Genomic DNA, 17,649 nt, shown 5'->3' with positions numbered 1-17,649 from the left:
CTATCTCACCAAAGAGAGATGTCAAAAAAGGGATAACAATTATAAAAAGGATCCAAATCGAAATTCTGGAGCTGAAAATATAATAACTGAAAGGGAAAATCCACTAGCACGTTTTAGTAGCACTTTGAGCAGGCAAACAGAGAATCAGTGAATTTGAAAATACATCCGTTGAGATTGGCAACTTTGAAAACCCAGAAAGAGAAACGAATGAAAAAAAATTACCAGAGCTGTGAGATACCACCAGCATACCAACATGTTTATAATTGAAGTCCCAGGGGGAGAGAAAAGATAAAAGGCACAGAAATAATATTTAATGAAGTAATTGTTGAAAACTTTTCCAAATTTGATAGAAAACATACATCTAAGAAGCTTAATTAACTTTGAGCAGGGTAAACAGAAAAAGTTCCCCACACTGAGACACAGTACAGTTGCTCCTTGAAATATACGGAGGTTAGGGAGTCTGACCCGGCTCCATTCTGCTGAAAATTCACGTGTAGTTTCACAGTTGTCCTTCTGCATCCAGGGGTTTAAGCAGATGCAGATTGTTTAGTGCTGCTGTTGTTGTTCCGTCTCGTCTCACTTTTTGTTACCCTGTGGACTGCAGCACGCCAGACTCTGCCATCCTCTGCCATCCTCCACGTTGTCTCGGAATTTGCTCAAATTCATGTCCTTTGAGTCAGTGGCTTCTCTTGTTACCGAGCACTGGCTCTAAGGTGTGCTCCAGAGCATCAGTTCAGTTGCCCTGCAGCAGGTGGAATTTTCCTGAATCAATGACCAAACCAGTGTCCCCTGCACTGGGAGGCATATTCTTAAACACTGCACTACCAAGAAGGTCCAGTTTTATTTTAAATACTTTGTTTGTTCGTTTGTCTGTCTGCACCATGTGGCTTGTGGGATCTCAGTTCCCTGAACAGGATTTGAACCTTGGCCCTTGACAGTGAGACCACAGAGTCCTAACCACTGGACTGTGAGGAAATTTCCTCAGGGGCGTTTTGCATGAAATAGTAATCCATGTTTCATTTGTTTGTAGAGAGTAAATTTTTTACTTTTAGTGGTAGATGACTGTGTTTGCGTGGCTGTGTGTGTGTATATATGTGTATGTTTGTGTTTAGTTTCGTTTGTTTATGTGACAGGGAAGAGCTATTATTTTCTTTCTGGTTTGTTACATGAGGTCTGTGATTTGTGATATTAAACTGAACAATAGGAGAAAAATCTGATAAAACTCAAATAGCTCTGTTAGGTAGAAATTTTAATTGAGAAATAGTCTCTGGAAATTCATAAAGGACATATATTAGCTAAACTGTACTTTTTAACTTTGTATTAGGGTATAACCAATTAATAATAGTGTGATAGTTTGAGGTGAACAGCACAGGGACTCAGCCTTACATATACATGAATCTATTCTTCCCCTAACTCTCCTCCTTTTCAGTTGCTACATAACACTGAACAGAGTTCCATGTGCTATATAGTAGGTCTTTGTTGGTTTTCCATTTTAAATGTAGCAGTGAGTACATGTCCATCCCAAACTCCCTAACTATCCTTTCCCCCCATCCTTCCCCACCTAGCAACCATGTGGTATATATGTATGTATGTATATATATACACACACACATATACATATAATAGAGTCTTACTCAGCCATTAAAAAGAATGAAATAATGCTATTTGCAGCAACACGGTTGCACCTAGATATTATCATACTGAGTGAAGTAAGTCAGACAAAGAAGAAATATCATATGACATCCCTTATATGTGGAATCTAAAAAGAAACAATACAAATGAACTTACAAAACAGAGGCTCACAGAGAATAAACTACTTTTTAACAGCTTTATCTCACTATAATATATACACAGTAATATAATAATCACTCATTTAAAATATGTAATTCAGTGGTTTTTTCTTTATTTACAGAATTATCCAATAGCTAAATTTTATTTTTTTTTTAATTTATTTATTTATTTTTAATTTTTATTTTAGAACTTTTTTTTTTTAACCATTCTACCCCCATTCCTCTATTCCTAGAACCAGTAATCTACTATCTTTCCTTATGGATTTGCCTGTTCTGTATATTTCATATAAATGGAGTCCTGTAATACATGATCTTTTGTGATTGCTTTCTTTTACTTAGCATAACAGTTTTGAGATTCATGCATGTTGCATAGTAGCATGAATTAGTACTTAAGTACTTTTAATTGCCAAATAATATACCACTGTATAGATATATTTTATTTATCCATTCAGTAGTTGATAGACATTTGGTTCCACTTTTGGCCGTTGTGAATGGTGCTGGTATAAACATAAGTGAAGAGATTTTGATTGGACATTTTTAAAAAATTTTATTTAATTGGAGGCTAATTACTTTACAGTATTGTAGTGGTTTTTGCCATACATTGACATGAATCAGCCATGGGTGTACATGTGTTCCCCATCCTGAACCCACCTCCCTCCCCATCCCATCCCTCTGGGTCATCCCAGTGCACCAGCCCTGAGCACCCTGTCTCATGCATAGACCCCGGACTGGCAACTATTTCACACATGATAACACACATGTTTCAATGCTATTCTCTCAGATCATCCCACCCTCGCCTTCTCCCACAGAGTCCAAAAGACTGTTCTATATATCTGTGTCTCTTTTGCTGTTTCGCATGTAGGGTTATCGGTACCATCTTTCTAAATTCCATATATATGAGTTAGTACACTGTATTGGTGTTTTTCTTTCTGACTTTCTTCACTCTGTATGATAGGCGGTAGTTTCATCCACCTCATTAGAACTGATTCAAATGTGTTCTTTTTAATGGCTGAGTAATATTCCATTGTGTATATGTACCACAGCTTTCTTATCAATTCATCTGCTGATGAACATCTATGTTGCTTCCATGTCCTGTCTATTATAACAGTGCTGCAGTGAACATTGGGGTACACGTGTCTCACCTCTTGGCTATATACCTAGGAGTAGAATTGCCAGGACATGTGGTAACTCTGTTTAACATCTTAAGGAACTAATACAGTGTTTTACAAAGTAACCATACTATTTTACATTCCTGCCAGCAGTATATGAGTGTTCTAGTTTCTCTGTATCCTTTTAAACTATTTTCTGTCTTTTTGATTATAGTTACTCTGATGAGTATGAAGTAGTATCATCATGTTTTTTATTTTCCTAATAATGATATTGAATATCTTTTCATGTGCTTGTCATTTGTTTATCTTCTTTGCAGAAACATCTCTATTCAGATCTTTTGACCATTTTAAAATTTAATTATCTTTACTGTTGAGTTCCCTCTTCACTGTGGGCTTCCTTCATAGCTCAGTTGGTAAATCATCTGCCTGCAATGCAGGAGACACCAGTTTGATTCCTGGGTTGAGAAGATACCCTGGAGAAGGAAATGGCAACCCACTCCAGTATTCTTGCCTGGAGAATCCCATGCACAGAGGAGCCTGGCAGGCTACAGTCCATGGGGTAGCAAGAGTCGGACACGGCCTGGCTACTAAACCTATCAGATGTATTGTTTGCATGTATTTTCTCTCATTCTGTATGCTGTCATTTCACTTTCTTGGTTGTGACCTTCAAAGCACAAGTTTTTTTATTTTGACAAAGTCTGACTTATAATTCTCTTTTATTGCTTGTGATTTTGGTGTCATATTAAGAAATCATGGCATAACTGAGAGTCACAAAGGTTTAACATTATCTTCGAAAAGATTTAGTTTTAATTCTTATGTCTAGGTCCATGATCCCCCTTTGAGGCAATTTTAAATTATTTTTCTTCTTAAAAATTGTGCTGAAATATACATAACAAAATTTACCATCTTAACCGTTTTTAACCGTGCATTTGACTGTATTTAACTGTATTAACATTGTTGTCAAACAGTCCTCAGAGCTCTTCTTCTTATAAAACTGAAACTCTGTATTCACTGAACCATAATCCCCTATTCCCTTCTCCCTTTTTCTCCAACCCCTGGCAGTCCCCATTATAATTTGTCTCTGAATTTCACTCCTTTAGGTAGCTCCATTAAAGTGGGATTATATAGTGTTTTTCTTTCTCTGACAATTGTGTCCTCAGAATTCATCCGTCTTGTAGCATGTGTCACAATATCTCCCCTTTTTAGGCCAAATAGTATCTCATTGTATGTATGCACCACATTTGTTTATCCATTCACCCATCTGTGGACACTTGAGTTGTTTCCATCTTTTGGCTCTTGTGAATAAAGCTGCTATGAATATGAAAATACAAAAATATCTCCTTGAGAGCCTTCTTCTAAGTATTTCGGTAGAGACCCAGAAGTGGAATTGCTAGATCCTGTGGTCACTCTACTTTTATGTTTTTGTGGAACTGCCATACAGTTTTCTTTAGTAGCCATTTTACATTAACATAATTAATGCACAAAGATTTAAATTTTTTCACATTCTCACCAACACTTATTATTTTCTAGGTGTTTTTATTTTTTTTTCATAATGGCCATGTTGCAGATATAAAGTGATACCTTATTGGGCTTTTGCATTGCATTTTGCTGATGATTATTGATTTGAATGTCTTTTCATGGACTTATTGGCCAGTTGTATATCTTCTTTGGAGAAATGTCTATTCAAGACCTGTACCCATTTTTGAATTGTGTTGTTTTTCTGTTTGTTTAAGTTGTACGAATTCTTTATATATTCTAGATAACGTGTGTTAGTAGCTCAGTCATGTCCGACTCTGGTACCCCACAGACTGTAACCTGCTAGGCTTCTCTGTCCATGGGATTCTCCAGGCAAGAATACTGGAGTGGATTGCCATTCCCTTCTCCAGAGGTTCGGCAAATTCTTTACCATTCGAGCTACAGGGAAGTTCCAATATTCTGCACAGTAACCCATCATCATACACACGGTTTGCAAATACTTTCCTCTTTCTGTAGGTTGCCTTTTAGCTCTCTTTATTGTGCACTTTGATACTGTTTTAAATTTTGATTTAAAACTCTTTGAGTTTTTACTTTTCCTACTAAAGTAAATCAAAAGACTTAATTTGAGTTTCTGTGCAGTACTTTGCCATTGAATGTTGTGATTGATTTAAACAAAAATTTGTACATTTCTTTGTTGTTAAAACTAAAATATGAATACTTATATATGAAAGATTCAAACTGTACCTCTCAATCTTAAAGATTTAAAAAATTAATAAGATTTTTCTCTTTAAAAAGGCAACAAAAGTATTAACATTAGTTTTCTTTGAGGAGAAAGATCTTTCAACTGATAATGTGAAAGAAAGTGTTAGTCACTCAGTCGTGTCCAACTCTTTGCGACCCCATGAACAGTAACCTGCCAGGCTCCTCTGTCCATGTGATTCTCCAGGCAAGAATACTGGAGTGGGTTGCCTTCCCTTCTCCAGGGGATCTTCCTGACCCAGGGATTGAACCCAGATCTCCCACATTGCAGGCAGATTCTTTACCATCTGAGCCACCCGGGAAGCCTTCACTTACAGTTGCACCAATATTTTTTTTAATTTGGGGTGTATTTCTTCAAATTAATTTTTGTTGGCATATAGTTGACTTACTATGTTGTGTTAGTTTCTTGCTTTACAGCAAAGTGAATCAGTCATTCATATATATGTATCCACTCTTTTTTAGATTTCCTTCCCATTTAGGTCACTACAGAGCATTGAGTGGAGTTCCCTGTGCTATACAGTAGGTTCTCATTAGTTATCTGTTTTATACATGGTAGTATGTTTGTGTCAGTCCCAGTCTCCCAGTTCATCCCACCACCCATTTACCCCCTTGGGCTCCAAAATCACTGCAGATGGTAACTGCAGCCATGAAATTAAAAGACGCTTGCTCCTTGGAAGAGAAGTTATGACCAACCTAGAAAGCATATTAAAAAGCAGAGACATTACTTTGCCAACAAAAGTCCGTCTAGTCAAAGCTACGCTTTTTCTAGTAGTCATGTATGGATGTGAGAGTTGGACTATAAAGAAAGCTGAGTGCCAGAGAGTTGATGCTTTTGAACTGTGGTGTTAGAAAAGGCTCTTGAGAGTCCCTTGGACTGCAAGGAGAACAACCAGTCCATCCTAAAGGAAATCAGTCCCGAATATTCATTGGAAGGACTGATGCTGAAGCTGAAACTCCAATACTTTGGCCACCTGATGTGAAGAATTAACTCATTGGAAAAGATCCTGATGCTGGAAAAGATTAAAGGTGGGAGGAGAAGGGGACAACAGAGGATGAGATGGTTGGATGGTATCACCAACTCAATGGACATGTGTTTGAGTAGACCCGAGGAGTTGATGGACAGGGATGCCTGGCATGCTGCAGTCCACGGGCTCGCAAAGAGTTGGACATGACTGAGCGACTGAACTGAACCATAACTTTGTTCCCTATGTCTGTGACTGTTTCTGAGTGTGAATAAGCATTTTTGAGTTTATTTTTGTGTATAGTTTTAGGGAATATTCTGATTCAGTGCCAACCCTGTCAGATTATCAAGGGCATTTTTCAGAGAATTAGAACAAAACTTTTTACACTTTACATGACATCACAAAGAAATCCTGAATAGTAAAAGCAATCTTGAGAAAGAATAATGGACCTGAAGAAACCTGGCTCCCTTAAGACTATACTACAAAGCTATAGTAAGCTATAGGTAAAGGCACAAGACCAGAAATACAGATTCGTGGAACAGGTTAGAAAGTCTAGAAACAAACCCATGCGCCTGTGGCCATTTATTGTAGTCTGTGACAAAAGAGACAAGAATATACGATGGAGAAAAGACAGTGCCTTCAATAAGTGGTGCTGGGGAAACTGGACAACTGCTCGCATGTATTTTTACATTTGTTGCCTGTCCACTTAGAGGCATTATTTGTTTATTTTAGCAAAGTAATGGATTTATAAAGAACTAGGAAACAGTTAAGAAAAAGTTAGGTTATTGGCAACCGGCTCCAACACTCTTGCCTGGAAAATTCCATGGACAGAGCAGCCTGGTAGGCTACATACAGATCATGGGATCTCAAGGAGTCGTACACGGCCAAGAAATTTCACTTCTCATGAATCAGGCTGCTTGCCGCTTCTTTAGGAAAAAAAAAAAAAGGTTAAGTTATACTAATATCTCCTATTTTATATACCAAAGTATCAAAACTTTAAATATAAAAATAATCCATATATGTAGTAGCTGAAATGGCATTTATTTATATATGGAGTACATATTCATTATTTTACACATAGATATTTAGCTGTCCTAGCACTGTTTGTTTAAAAGACTTTTTCCCCATGAATTTTCTAGCCTACTTGTCAATTCATCATAAATGTTAGTATTTATTTCTGAACTATCAGTTCTGTTCTCTTACCTAGTACCACTCAGTTTTGATTACTGTAGCTGTGTGGTTAAGTTTTGAAATCAGAATGTGAGTCCTCCAGCTTTGTTCACCATTTTCCAAATTGTTTGGCTACAGTGTCTCCTTTGAATTTCTAAATGAACTTTAGGATCAATTTTTACAAAGAAAAAAAGCCAGCTGACATTTTGTTGGGAATTCCCTTGAATCTATAGATCAGTATGGGAAGTATTGCCATCTTAACAATATTAAAGTCTTCCAATTCATTGGGCCAGTTTTCCATTTATTTTGATCTTTTATAATTGGTTTCAATAGTGTTCTGTGGTATAGTCTTCATTTATTTGATAAATATATTCTTAAGTATTTTATTTTTATGCTATTGTAGATGGGTTGTTTTGTTTCATTTTTGGATTGTTCACTGTGTGTTGAAATGCAGTTGACTGTCGTCTGTTAAACTCATGTCCTAAATTTTAAGGAACTTGTTTATTAGTTCTTGTTGGTTTTCTTATGGTTTCCTTGGTATTTTCTGTGTAGAAGATCATGTCATCTGCAAACAGAGATGGTTTTACTTCTTCCGCTCCATTCTTGATTTCTTTTAATTGGTTTCCAGATTGCTCTGGCTAGACCCTTCAGTATGATAAGAGGAAGTATGTACATACTATGTTGTTCTTATCCTAAGGGAAAAGCATCTGATTTTTTAGCATTTACTATAATGTTAGCTGTGCATCTTTTGTAAATGCTGTTCATCTGGTTGAGAAGGTCCCTTTCATTTATTGTTTGCTGAATGGTTTTATCATTAAAGAGGGTTGTGAGCGAAACAGTAGCCTTTTGAGGGGCGAGTGTGCTGTGCCAGGTCTTAGCTGTGGCATGCGATACTTAGTTGCAGCATATGGGATCAATTCCCTGACCAGGGATTGAATCTGGGTCCCCCACACTGGAAGTGCATATATTTTAGCCATTTTCTGTTAGGTATATCTTAACCACTGGATCACCAGGGAAGTCCACATTTAAGAGCCTATCCCATATCAAGGGATACATTGTTGGGATGTAATATAGGTTCTTATGGCTATATCTGGAGAAGATTGTATGAAAATGCTAAAATTGATTTGCCCAATACCAAAGCTTTAACAAAATTTTAAATGGAAAAGTTATTATAAAAAGCTGTTTATAATTATTATAAAGCTTGGAGGAGATGATGGATGGTTGTGGGGTTTGGAGTATTCTAAAAAAATTATAAGACACAGATTGTTGGGAAGAAAGAAAAAATGTCTTTTGGGGTGAATATAAATCTAATCATGCCCAGTTTTAAGAAGCTGGACTAAGTTTATGCTTCTCAAATTGGAGCATTTGTTTCCCAGTGATATGTGTGGCAGTGTCAGGATAGTAAGAAGCCACTGAATTAAAATCACATTTTTAAAATGTTTTGTCCAGTGGTAATTAGTTTATTGACTTTTTTTAAATTTAAATATTTTATTTTGAAATAATCGTATATTCACAGAAAGTAGTAAATAATACAATACAGAAGAATTGCCTTTACCCTTTACTCAGTTTCCAAAAATGAAGATGTCTTGCAAATATGTGATAATATATTACAACCAGGATAATTACATTGATACAGTCCCGATACTTAATGTTTTCACCACCCTAAGGGTCCCTTTTGTTTCCCTGTAATAACTATATCTACTCCTGTCTTATTCCCACTCCTTTCTTAACCCCTGGCAACCATTAATCTAGTTTCTATTTCCATAATTTTGTCCTTTTAAGAATGTCATATAAATGAAATCATATTGTATGCAATCTTTTAGTATTGGCTTTTTCTCACTCAGCATAATTCTCTGAACAATGTTCAATGTCAATAGTCTGTTCATTTTTTTACTGGTGTGTAGTATTCCATGGTATGAATGTACCACAATTTGTTTAAATATATACCGATTGAATGAGGTAACTTGGTTGATTTTCCGGTTGTTGGCTATTACAAATAAAGCTGCTATAAACATTCCTGTGGAGGTTTTTGATGAACATCAGTCTTTATTGCTTTGCTGGGTCATATGGTAGTTGTATAATTTTTTGACTGTCTCTAATACCACATTGGCCTGGATGTTGGGATCCTGCATTAGAGTTTGCCAGGGATGGAACTTTAGGCTTCTCACTTGGCCTTTGCTGGTGTGGGTATGGGTGAGGCCATAGTTTTTTTCTGTGATGTTTGGCTGGAAGAGAGCAGTTATTGTCTAAAAGTTTTCTGTCTTGCTGAACTTCACCTTTACTTGTTTTTTAACTAATGAGAGCAGGTTTTTGTTAGAGCTCTTTATATTCTTCTGTGCTCTTTGTTCACGATTGCTGTCTTTAACTTGAAATGGGGGATATTTGAAGTAAAAAGAAACCCCAGGGATCACTCCCTTGTTACTCTCTGATCCCCGAGTCCCTAGCCAGTCTGGCTTTTTTCTCTTTACCTTTCAGATTCTTCTTAAGTTTGTTCTGTATATGATGTCCAGGATTTTTAGTTGTACTTCGCAGGAGGAATAGGGAAAAATACATCTCCATTATGTGAGAAATGGCAATGCAATTTAAAATATTTTTGTATGAAATCACATGTGGCACTAAAATTAAATAGAATGCCAGGTTATCATTTTAGATGTAAAACAGAAATCTCAAAGAAGTGTTAAATATTTATGGTATCTTTAGAACTGATCCTGTATTTTAGTAAGAAGTACTAATTCTTTCTTCCTGTTTTTATCGGTAAATATAGGGTTGTAGGCCATATTTCTGTAACAGAGAGACCCAAATACAACAGCTGAGATAAGGTAGAATTGTATTTCTCTTTCAGGTCCAGGGTAAGAAAGTAACTTTGCTTCTTGAAATCTTCTGAGGAACCAAGCTGGGTGGGCAGTTGAGCCACCATTATGTGTGGCCTCCCAGGGTTGTTCTAGACATCACTATTTGCATTTGGCAAGAGCAATGGTAAGGGGTTGTTGCACAGCAGAAACTTAACAACATGGTAAAGCAGTTACACTCCAATTAAGAAAAGAAAGAGTAGTAGTGATGGTAATGATCGAAGGTGGCAGTAGGAGAACATGGAGGCCAAGAGCTTGGTTTTTTTTAAGGACGAGAGCCTGAAGTCTTACTTACTGCTTTTGCTTACCTCCCATTGGCTTGTACCTAGTCACATGATCCTATCTGCCTGCAAAAGAAGAGTCTCTGCTTGGTAGTCATGTGACCAGCAGAATTTGGGTAAGGGACCCCTGTTATTAAAACTAAAAAGGTGAGCAAAAGTCTTTGCTTTTGTAACTTAAGTGAAAACTTTTAGAAGAAATTAACTGTGTGATTTTAGTTATCATGAGCCATTTTATTCTATAGTTAACTATCTTTTTCTTGTTGTGTTTTTATAATTATGCAGACTACTTCAAGTAAGAACTTGTTTATATCTTCTAGGATTTACAGAGTCCACGGGGAATAGGATGCAAGCCAGAAGCTGTTTGTAGTCACATTATTATTGAGAGCCATGAAAAAGGATGTTTCAGAACTCTAACAGCTGAACGACCCCGACTGGATAGCCACCCTTGTGTTTTTAGATCTGCTGAACCCTCAGAAATAGTCAGAGGACAACGGAGCCCATCATCATGGAGAACTAGACACATCAACCTTCCCAAGTCACTGGACCAGAACAACTCCCAATTCAAAGTTTGGAATTCCTTGCAGTTACAAAGTCGTTCCCCATTTCAAAACTTTATCAGTGATGACTTGGAAATTAGCAAGGGCCTTCGAATGCCATTTCATGAAAAGCTGGACCCTTGGCTGTCAGAATTAGTAGAACCTGCTTGTATGCCACCTGAAGAAATGGATTGTCATTCTTCATCACAAATGCTGCCCCCAGAACCCATGAAAAAGTTTACTACCTCCATCACTTTCTCATCTCACCGACATTCTAAATGCTTTTCAGATTCCTCTTTTCTTAAGGTTGGTGTTACTGAAGGTAGCCAGTGTTCTGGAGCATCTGTGGGGGTAGTTAATTCTCATTTCACTGAAGAGCAGAATCCTCCTAGAGATCTAAAACAGAGAACCTCTTCCCCTTCATCACTTAAAATCATTAGTCAGTCACCAGATAAAGCTGTGACTATTTTAGCAGAAAATAGTAGCCAAAGCCAAAAATTATCTGTTGAACATTCTTATCAAGAAGAAAAACCCTTAGAAAAATCAGATTTTAAAAGCAGTCATCCTAAGCCCAGTGCCAGTGCAAATGATAGCAATTTCAAAGAAGTTCATTTTTCTGATAATCATACTCTCATTAGCATGGGCAGACCAAATTCCACACTAGAAGTAAAAGAGAAGAATGTCACTATTACAGATCTTCCTTCACACATTTTTCTTGAACAAGAGGTCTTTGAACAAAGCACAGCCCCACATGCAGGTCACCATGTGAGAAAACACCATTCTCCCCCTCCTCAACATCAGGATTATGTAGCTCCAAATCTTCCTTGTCGTATTTTTCTTGAAAAGCGAGAACTGTTTAAACAGAGCAAGGCCCCACATGTAGATCAGTTAAGAGAAAACCACTCTCCCCTTCCTCAGAGTCAGGATTATATAGCTTCAGACCTTCCTTCTTCAATTTTTCTTGAGCAGCGTCAACTCTTTGAACAGAGCAAAGCCCCAAATGTAGACCACCACCTGAAAAAACTCCATTCCCCCCTTCCTCAAAGTCAGGATTCTGAAGTAGAAAAGAATAATGAACATAAGCCTAAATTACACATTTCTGATATAGTAGATGTTGAAGCCAAATTCAGTGATGTGGTCTCCCCATCAGTCCCAAATCAATGTACAGTAGTAACATCTGCATCTTCTCCACCTTCAAATAGAAAAGCACTTTCTTGTATTCGTATAACTCTTTGTCCCAAGACTCCTTCCAAGTTGGATAGTGGAAACTTAGATAAAAGATTGCATTCATTGGATCCTGCCACTAAAACAAGGATGAATAGTGAGTTTAACTCTGACCTACAAACTATATCTTCAAGATCATTGGAACCAACCTCCAAATTATTGATCAGTAAACCTGTAGCACAGAATCAAGAATCTTTAGGTTTTCTAGGACCTAAATCTTCATCGGACTTTCAAGTCGTACAATCTCCTCTTCCAGATAGTAATGTTATTACTCAGGACTTGAAAACCATACCTTATCAGAATAGCCAGATAGTAACATCAAGGCAAACACAAGTGAACAGTTCAGATTTGGAAGAATATTCCAATCCAGAAGGGACTCCGGTATCTGCAGATCGGTGAGTCTCATTGTGATGACAAGCAAGCTGATGAAATTTATGATAAAGGGTTTAAAATACTTAAGCAAGTGTAAGTTCTTGGGGGAGAGGCAGATAATTTAGGTTGTTATCTGCCTAATCTAGAAATCTTTCAAGGAATGAACACCTAAGTAAGAGAAAACATCTGAATGTAATATAATATATTTATACTCTCAAATGGACTTCTGGAAAACAACTTGACATCAAGTATTTTAAAACATTACTCAGAAGAATCTTTGATCACCAAGTGGTACAATTTAGTGATTCCTTATTTATTACATTGGAAATATGCTGAAGACCAGGCTTTGGAAGGGGATGCATGATGTATGTGCTCCGTCTCCTCCTCTCTCTCTGTTTCTGTTTCATGTTTCCTCTCTAAATGAATATCAAAGCGGTAATTTCTCTGTGAAAATTCCTGGAAGACATCACTTTAACCAAGTTATCAAGGTTAATATCACGAGTAGTGTATGTCAAGATAATGTGGTCCCTAATGTGATATCTTATTTCACAATGATTGTAGGAATGAAAACCCAGTTTAGGGATAAATGCATTAGATTTATACTGTTCAGGCTGATTTTAAGACTATCATTCATTCTCTTTTACATTAATGAGTCCTTTACTATATGGCTGAACACTTACCCTCTGTGTGTACTGTTTCCACGTTATAGTTGAGAAGGTAGTAGATGATAGTGGTGAGCCTTGAAAAGAAGGGAAGAAATGTCTAATCACCATCCACATATGGTAGTCATGGCAGTGAGGGACTTACATATGTTACCTGAGTTAGTGCTTATTAATCCTATAAGGTAGGTGATGGTATCCTTATTTGCCCTCTGGAAAACTGAGACACTGACATTGCTGCTTTTTCAGCAAGCAGCAGTTGTTTCAAATAATGCAGTCTGTTCAATGGAAGCAAGCGCTTCTTTGCCACATTACCATGTCTCCCAAATCCTGAGCCATACTTAAACTATCCTATCAGCTGTGCTCTTGGACAAGTCATTTAACATCTTTGGCACTCATATATGGATGATTGGTGGGAAGAAATAGTTGGAAAGCTTGGAGGTCCATTATAGCTCTGAAAATTGGATTGGGGCAGATAAAAACAAGGTCAGTCTCTGATTTCCATAGTATTATAAATAGATCCTTTTTGGGTGTGGAAAGTGTTTAGAAATTAAAAGATTGGCAAATTTGCATATAATACTTAAACTCTTCTAAGTGATAAAGTGTCAAGTTATTGGAGCTGAATTCTTTGAATGAGAAAGAAAATTATAGCTGATTATAAATATGAACTAATAACAATGCTGTTTGTTCCAGAATGTACTAAATGCTAGGCACTGTAGTCGATGTTTATATCATTTTATACTTAGTATAATCATCATAGGTAGGTATTATACAAACCTTAGATTAAATGATTTGCCCCAGATTACCCTGGTGACTCAGACGGTAAAGCGTCTGTCTACAATGCGGGAGACCCGGGTTCGATCCCTGGGTTGGGAAGATCCCCTGGAGAAGGAAATGGCAATCCACTCCAGTACTATTGCCTGGAAAATCCTGTGGACAGAGGAGCCTAGTAGGCTACAGTCCATGGGGTTGCAAAGAGTTGGACACAACTGAGCGACTTCACTCTCATATGACCATTGACTGTTTAAAATAACATTTGAACCTAGTTTGACTCCAGAATCTGTAAATAATATACACACTCATCTGTATATGTGTGTATATATACATAAAATGTTTAAGAATATTAAACTTTATTTTGAGATTAAATTTAGACTTAGGGGAGCTGCAAAAATAGTAGAGTTCCTGTGTTATCTATTGCAGTGTAACCTATTACCCTGAAATGTAGAAGCTTAAAACAGTAAATATTACCCCAGGTTTCTGTGGGTCAGAGATCCAGGCATGGCTTAGCTAGGTGCTTCTGGCTTCGGGTCTCTCACAGGGTTCAAATAAGGTATTGGCTGCAGCTGTGGTCCCATCCCAAGACTTGACTAAGACCAATGTCCTTTTAAGCTCACTCAAGCTCACTCACATGGTTATTGGCCAGAAACGGCTTCTTCCTTCCTTAAGGCAGCTGTGACAGTTAAGCTTTTCTCAAGTGAGCAAGTGAGAGTTCAGATGTGCCCAAGACAAAACACAGTCTTCACTTTGTAACCTAGCCTTGGAAGTGAATCTCATCACCTCTGCCACATTCTAATACTTGAAAGAAATTAATCAGTATTTCTGGCCAGCGCTCAAGGGTTAGGGATTACTCAAATGCATGAATACCAGGAAGCAGAGATCACCTGGGAGATTTTTGTTTGTTTGTTTTTGGCCATGCCATGTGACATGGGGGATTTTAGTTTCCAGACTACCCCCTGCATTGGAGGCATGGAGTCTTAACCACTGAACTGCCAGGGGAGTTCCGTTGGGGGAATATTTTAGAGGTTGCCAATATACCCTTTGCTAAACCTCCCCTTATGTTAACATCTTATCCTAACATCATAACGATAAAACATTTACCAAAACTAAGAAATTCTCCATCATACAAAATTATAATTAAATGTGTAGACCAATTTGGATTTCTCCTGGTTTTTCCAAAAATGAACCTTTTCTATCTCAGATCCATCCCACCATCTCACCTTACGTTTAACTGTTCTCTCTAGTTAACCCCCTCCAGTTGTTCTGGCCCCTTAATCTCCTGGAGAAACTGAAGGCAGTTTCTCAGACTTCCTTATTTTTCAAGACCTTTGAAGAGAATTAGTTATTTTGGTTTCAAATTGGCTTTGTCTGATGTTGTCTCAAGATTAAATTGCAGTTATCCATTTTCAGTGCATTTCATCAGGAAGCACATTAAGTTGATATACAACTACTGATGATGCTTACTTGACAAAGGTGGTATCTGCCAAGATTCTCCACTGTAAAGAGAGAATCTTGGTAGGTAAAGCATTTCCTTCATTCCTTCTACATTTATTAATCAGAATTCTTCTGTAAGCAAGAGCTGTTGTTCCTCCCATTTATTTTGTCCTTTAGTTTTCCATGTACATTAATATGGACTCAGGGGCATTTACTTTGTCCTTTGGGTTATAATCCAGTACTACTCAAATTGATTCAGTTTTAGCAATTGAAAACATGATTGGCTACTGTACCCTGTTACAGCCCTGAAATCAATCATTTCCCCAAAGAATACTTATTTCTTTTTTGGAGTATAGGATTTTCCCCCTAGCTTTGTTGAGATAAAATTGATATGCAGCCTTGTTTAAAGTTTACAGTGTGTTGATTTGATACACTTATATTGTAAAATAATTACCATGATAGTGTTAGCTAACACTTGCATCACATCACATAATTATCATTACTTTTTTTGTGATGAGAAAATTTAAGATATACTCTAAAATAACTTTCAACTATATTAATACATTATTTTTAACTATCATCACAGTACTGTGCATAGATCCCCAAAACTTACTCATCTTCTAACTGGAAGTTTGTACTCTTGGACCACTGCCTCCCCAGTTCTCCTGCCCTCCAGCTTCTGGTAGACAGCATTCGACTCTGTGTCGTCTTGTTTAGGTTCCACGTGTAAGTGATCCATGGTGTTTCTCTTTCCCTGTCTGGTTTATTTCGCTTGGCAAAATGCTGCAAAAGTCCATCAATGTAGGTTGCCTTTTCATTTTGTTGACTGTTTTGCTGTACAGAAAATTTGGGGTTTGATGTAGCCCTGCATACTGACATCTGCTTTTGTAGCTTGTGCTGTTGGTGTTACATCCAAAAAACCACTGGCAAGACCTATGTCAAGGAGTTTTTCCCTGTGTTTTACTAGGAGCTTCTCTTTTCAGCTCTTATGTTTAAATCTTTAACCCATTTCAAGTTAATTTGTTAGTATTAAAATAGGAGTCCAGTGTCATTTTTTGGGCATGTGATTATCTAGTTTTTCCAGCACCTTCTATTGAAGAGACTGTTTTTCCTCTACTGAGTATTCTTGGCTCCCTTGTAAAATACTAGTTGAATGCGTGTGTAGGGGTTTATTTACGGGTTCTCTGTTCTGTTCCACTGATCTATGTGGCTATTTCCGTGCCAGTACCATACTGTTTTGATTATTGTAGCTTTGTGTTATAGATTGGAATCAGGAAGTGTGGTACCTCCAGTTTTGTTCTTTCTCAAAATTGCTTGGGCAATTCAGGGTCTTTTGTGACTCTATACAGATTTTAGAATTGTTTTTCCTGTTTCTATGAAAAATGGCATTGGAATTTTGGTAGGGATTGCATTGAATGTATATTGATGGCTTTGAGGAATATAGATGTTTAAACAATATTTTTCTGGTTCATGAACACATTTCATGTGTCTTCCCATTTGTTTGTGTCTTCCTCAGTTTCCTTCATCACAGTCTTAGTTTTCAATAAACAGATCTTTTACCTCCTTGGTTAAATTTATTTCTAGGTATTTATTGATTTGTTACTATTGTGAATGAGATTTTCTTCAGTTCTTTTCAGATATTTTGTTGTTAGTGTACAACTGATTTTTCTGTGTTGATTTTGCATCCTGTGACTTTACTGAATTCATTGATTATTTCTAACTTTTTTTTTTTATGAAGTCTCTAGGATTTTCTGTTAGATGTTAGATCATATCATGTGCAAAGAAAGGCAACTTACTTCTTCCTTAGTGATTGGATGCCTTTTATTTCCTTTTCTTGCCTAATCGTTCTGGTTAGGACTTCCAGTGCTGTGTTGAGTAAAAGTGCTAACAGTGGGCACTCTTATCTTGTTCCTGATACTAGAGGGAAAGCTTCATCCTTTCACCACTGAGTTTGATGTTAACTGAGAGTTTGTCATACATCACCTTTATTATGTTGAGGGATGTTTCTTCTATACCCAATTTGTTGAGAGTTTTTATCAAGAAAGATGTATTTTGTCAAATGCTTTTTCTGCATCTACTGAAATAATCATATTATTTTAATCTTTTATTCTATTAAAGTGGTTTATTGATTTTTATATGTTGAACTATCCTTATGCCTCAGGAATAAATCCCAGTTGATCTTGGTGTATAATTCTAATGTGCTGTTTAATTCAGTTTGCTAATATTTTGTTGAGAAGTTTTGTCTGTATTC

General features: G+C 37.0%; 1 protein-coding gene across 6 annotated transcripts in view; it reads left to right on the top strand.

Annotated features, from left to right (window-relative positions):
- The window catches only part of ALMS1 (ALMS1 centrosome and basal body associated protein), a 183,995-nt gene that overhangs the window by 86,601 nt on the left and 79,745 nt on the right, over positions 1-17,649 (top strand). For all 6 annotated transcript variants that reach the window (XM_040223844.1, XM_040223841.1, XM_040223843.1 and 3 more), the window contains one exon: positions 10,714-12,551. In XM_040223844.1, coding sequence (XP_040079778.1) covers positions 10,714-12,551 — 1,838 coding nt within the window. The remainder of the gene's footprint in view (positions 1-10,713; positions 12,552-17,649) is intronic.

Source organism: Oryx dammah, unplaced genomic scaffold (genome assembly GCF_014754425.2).
Source record: "Oryx dammah isolate SB20612 unplaced genomic scaffold, SCBI_Odam_1.1 HiC_scaffold_25, whole genome shotgun sequence".
Lineage (NCBI taxonomy): Eukaryota > Metazoa > Chordata > Mammalia > Artiodactyla > Bovidae > Oryx > Oryx dammah.
This window is presented reverse-complemented; position numbering and strand designations above follow the sequence as displayed.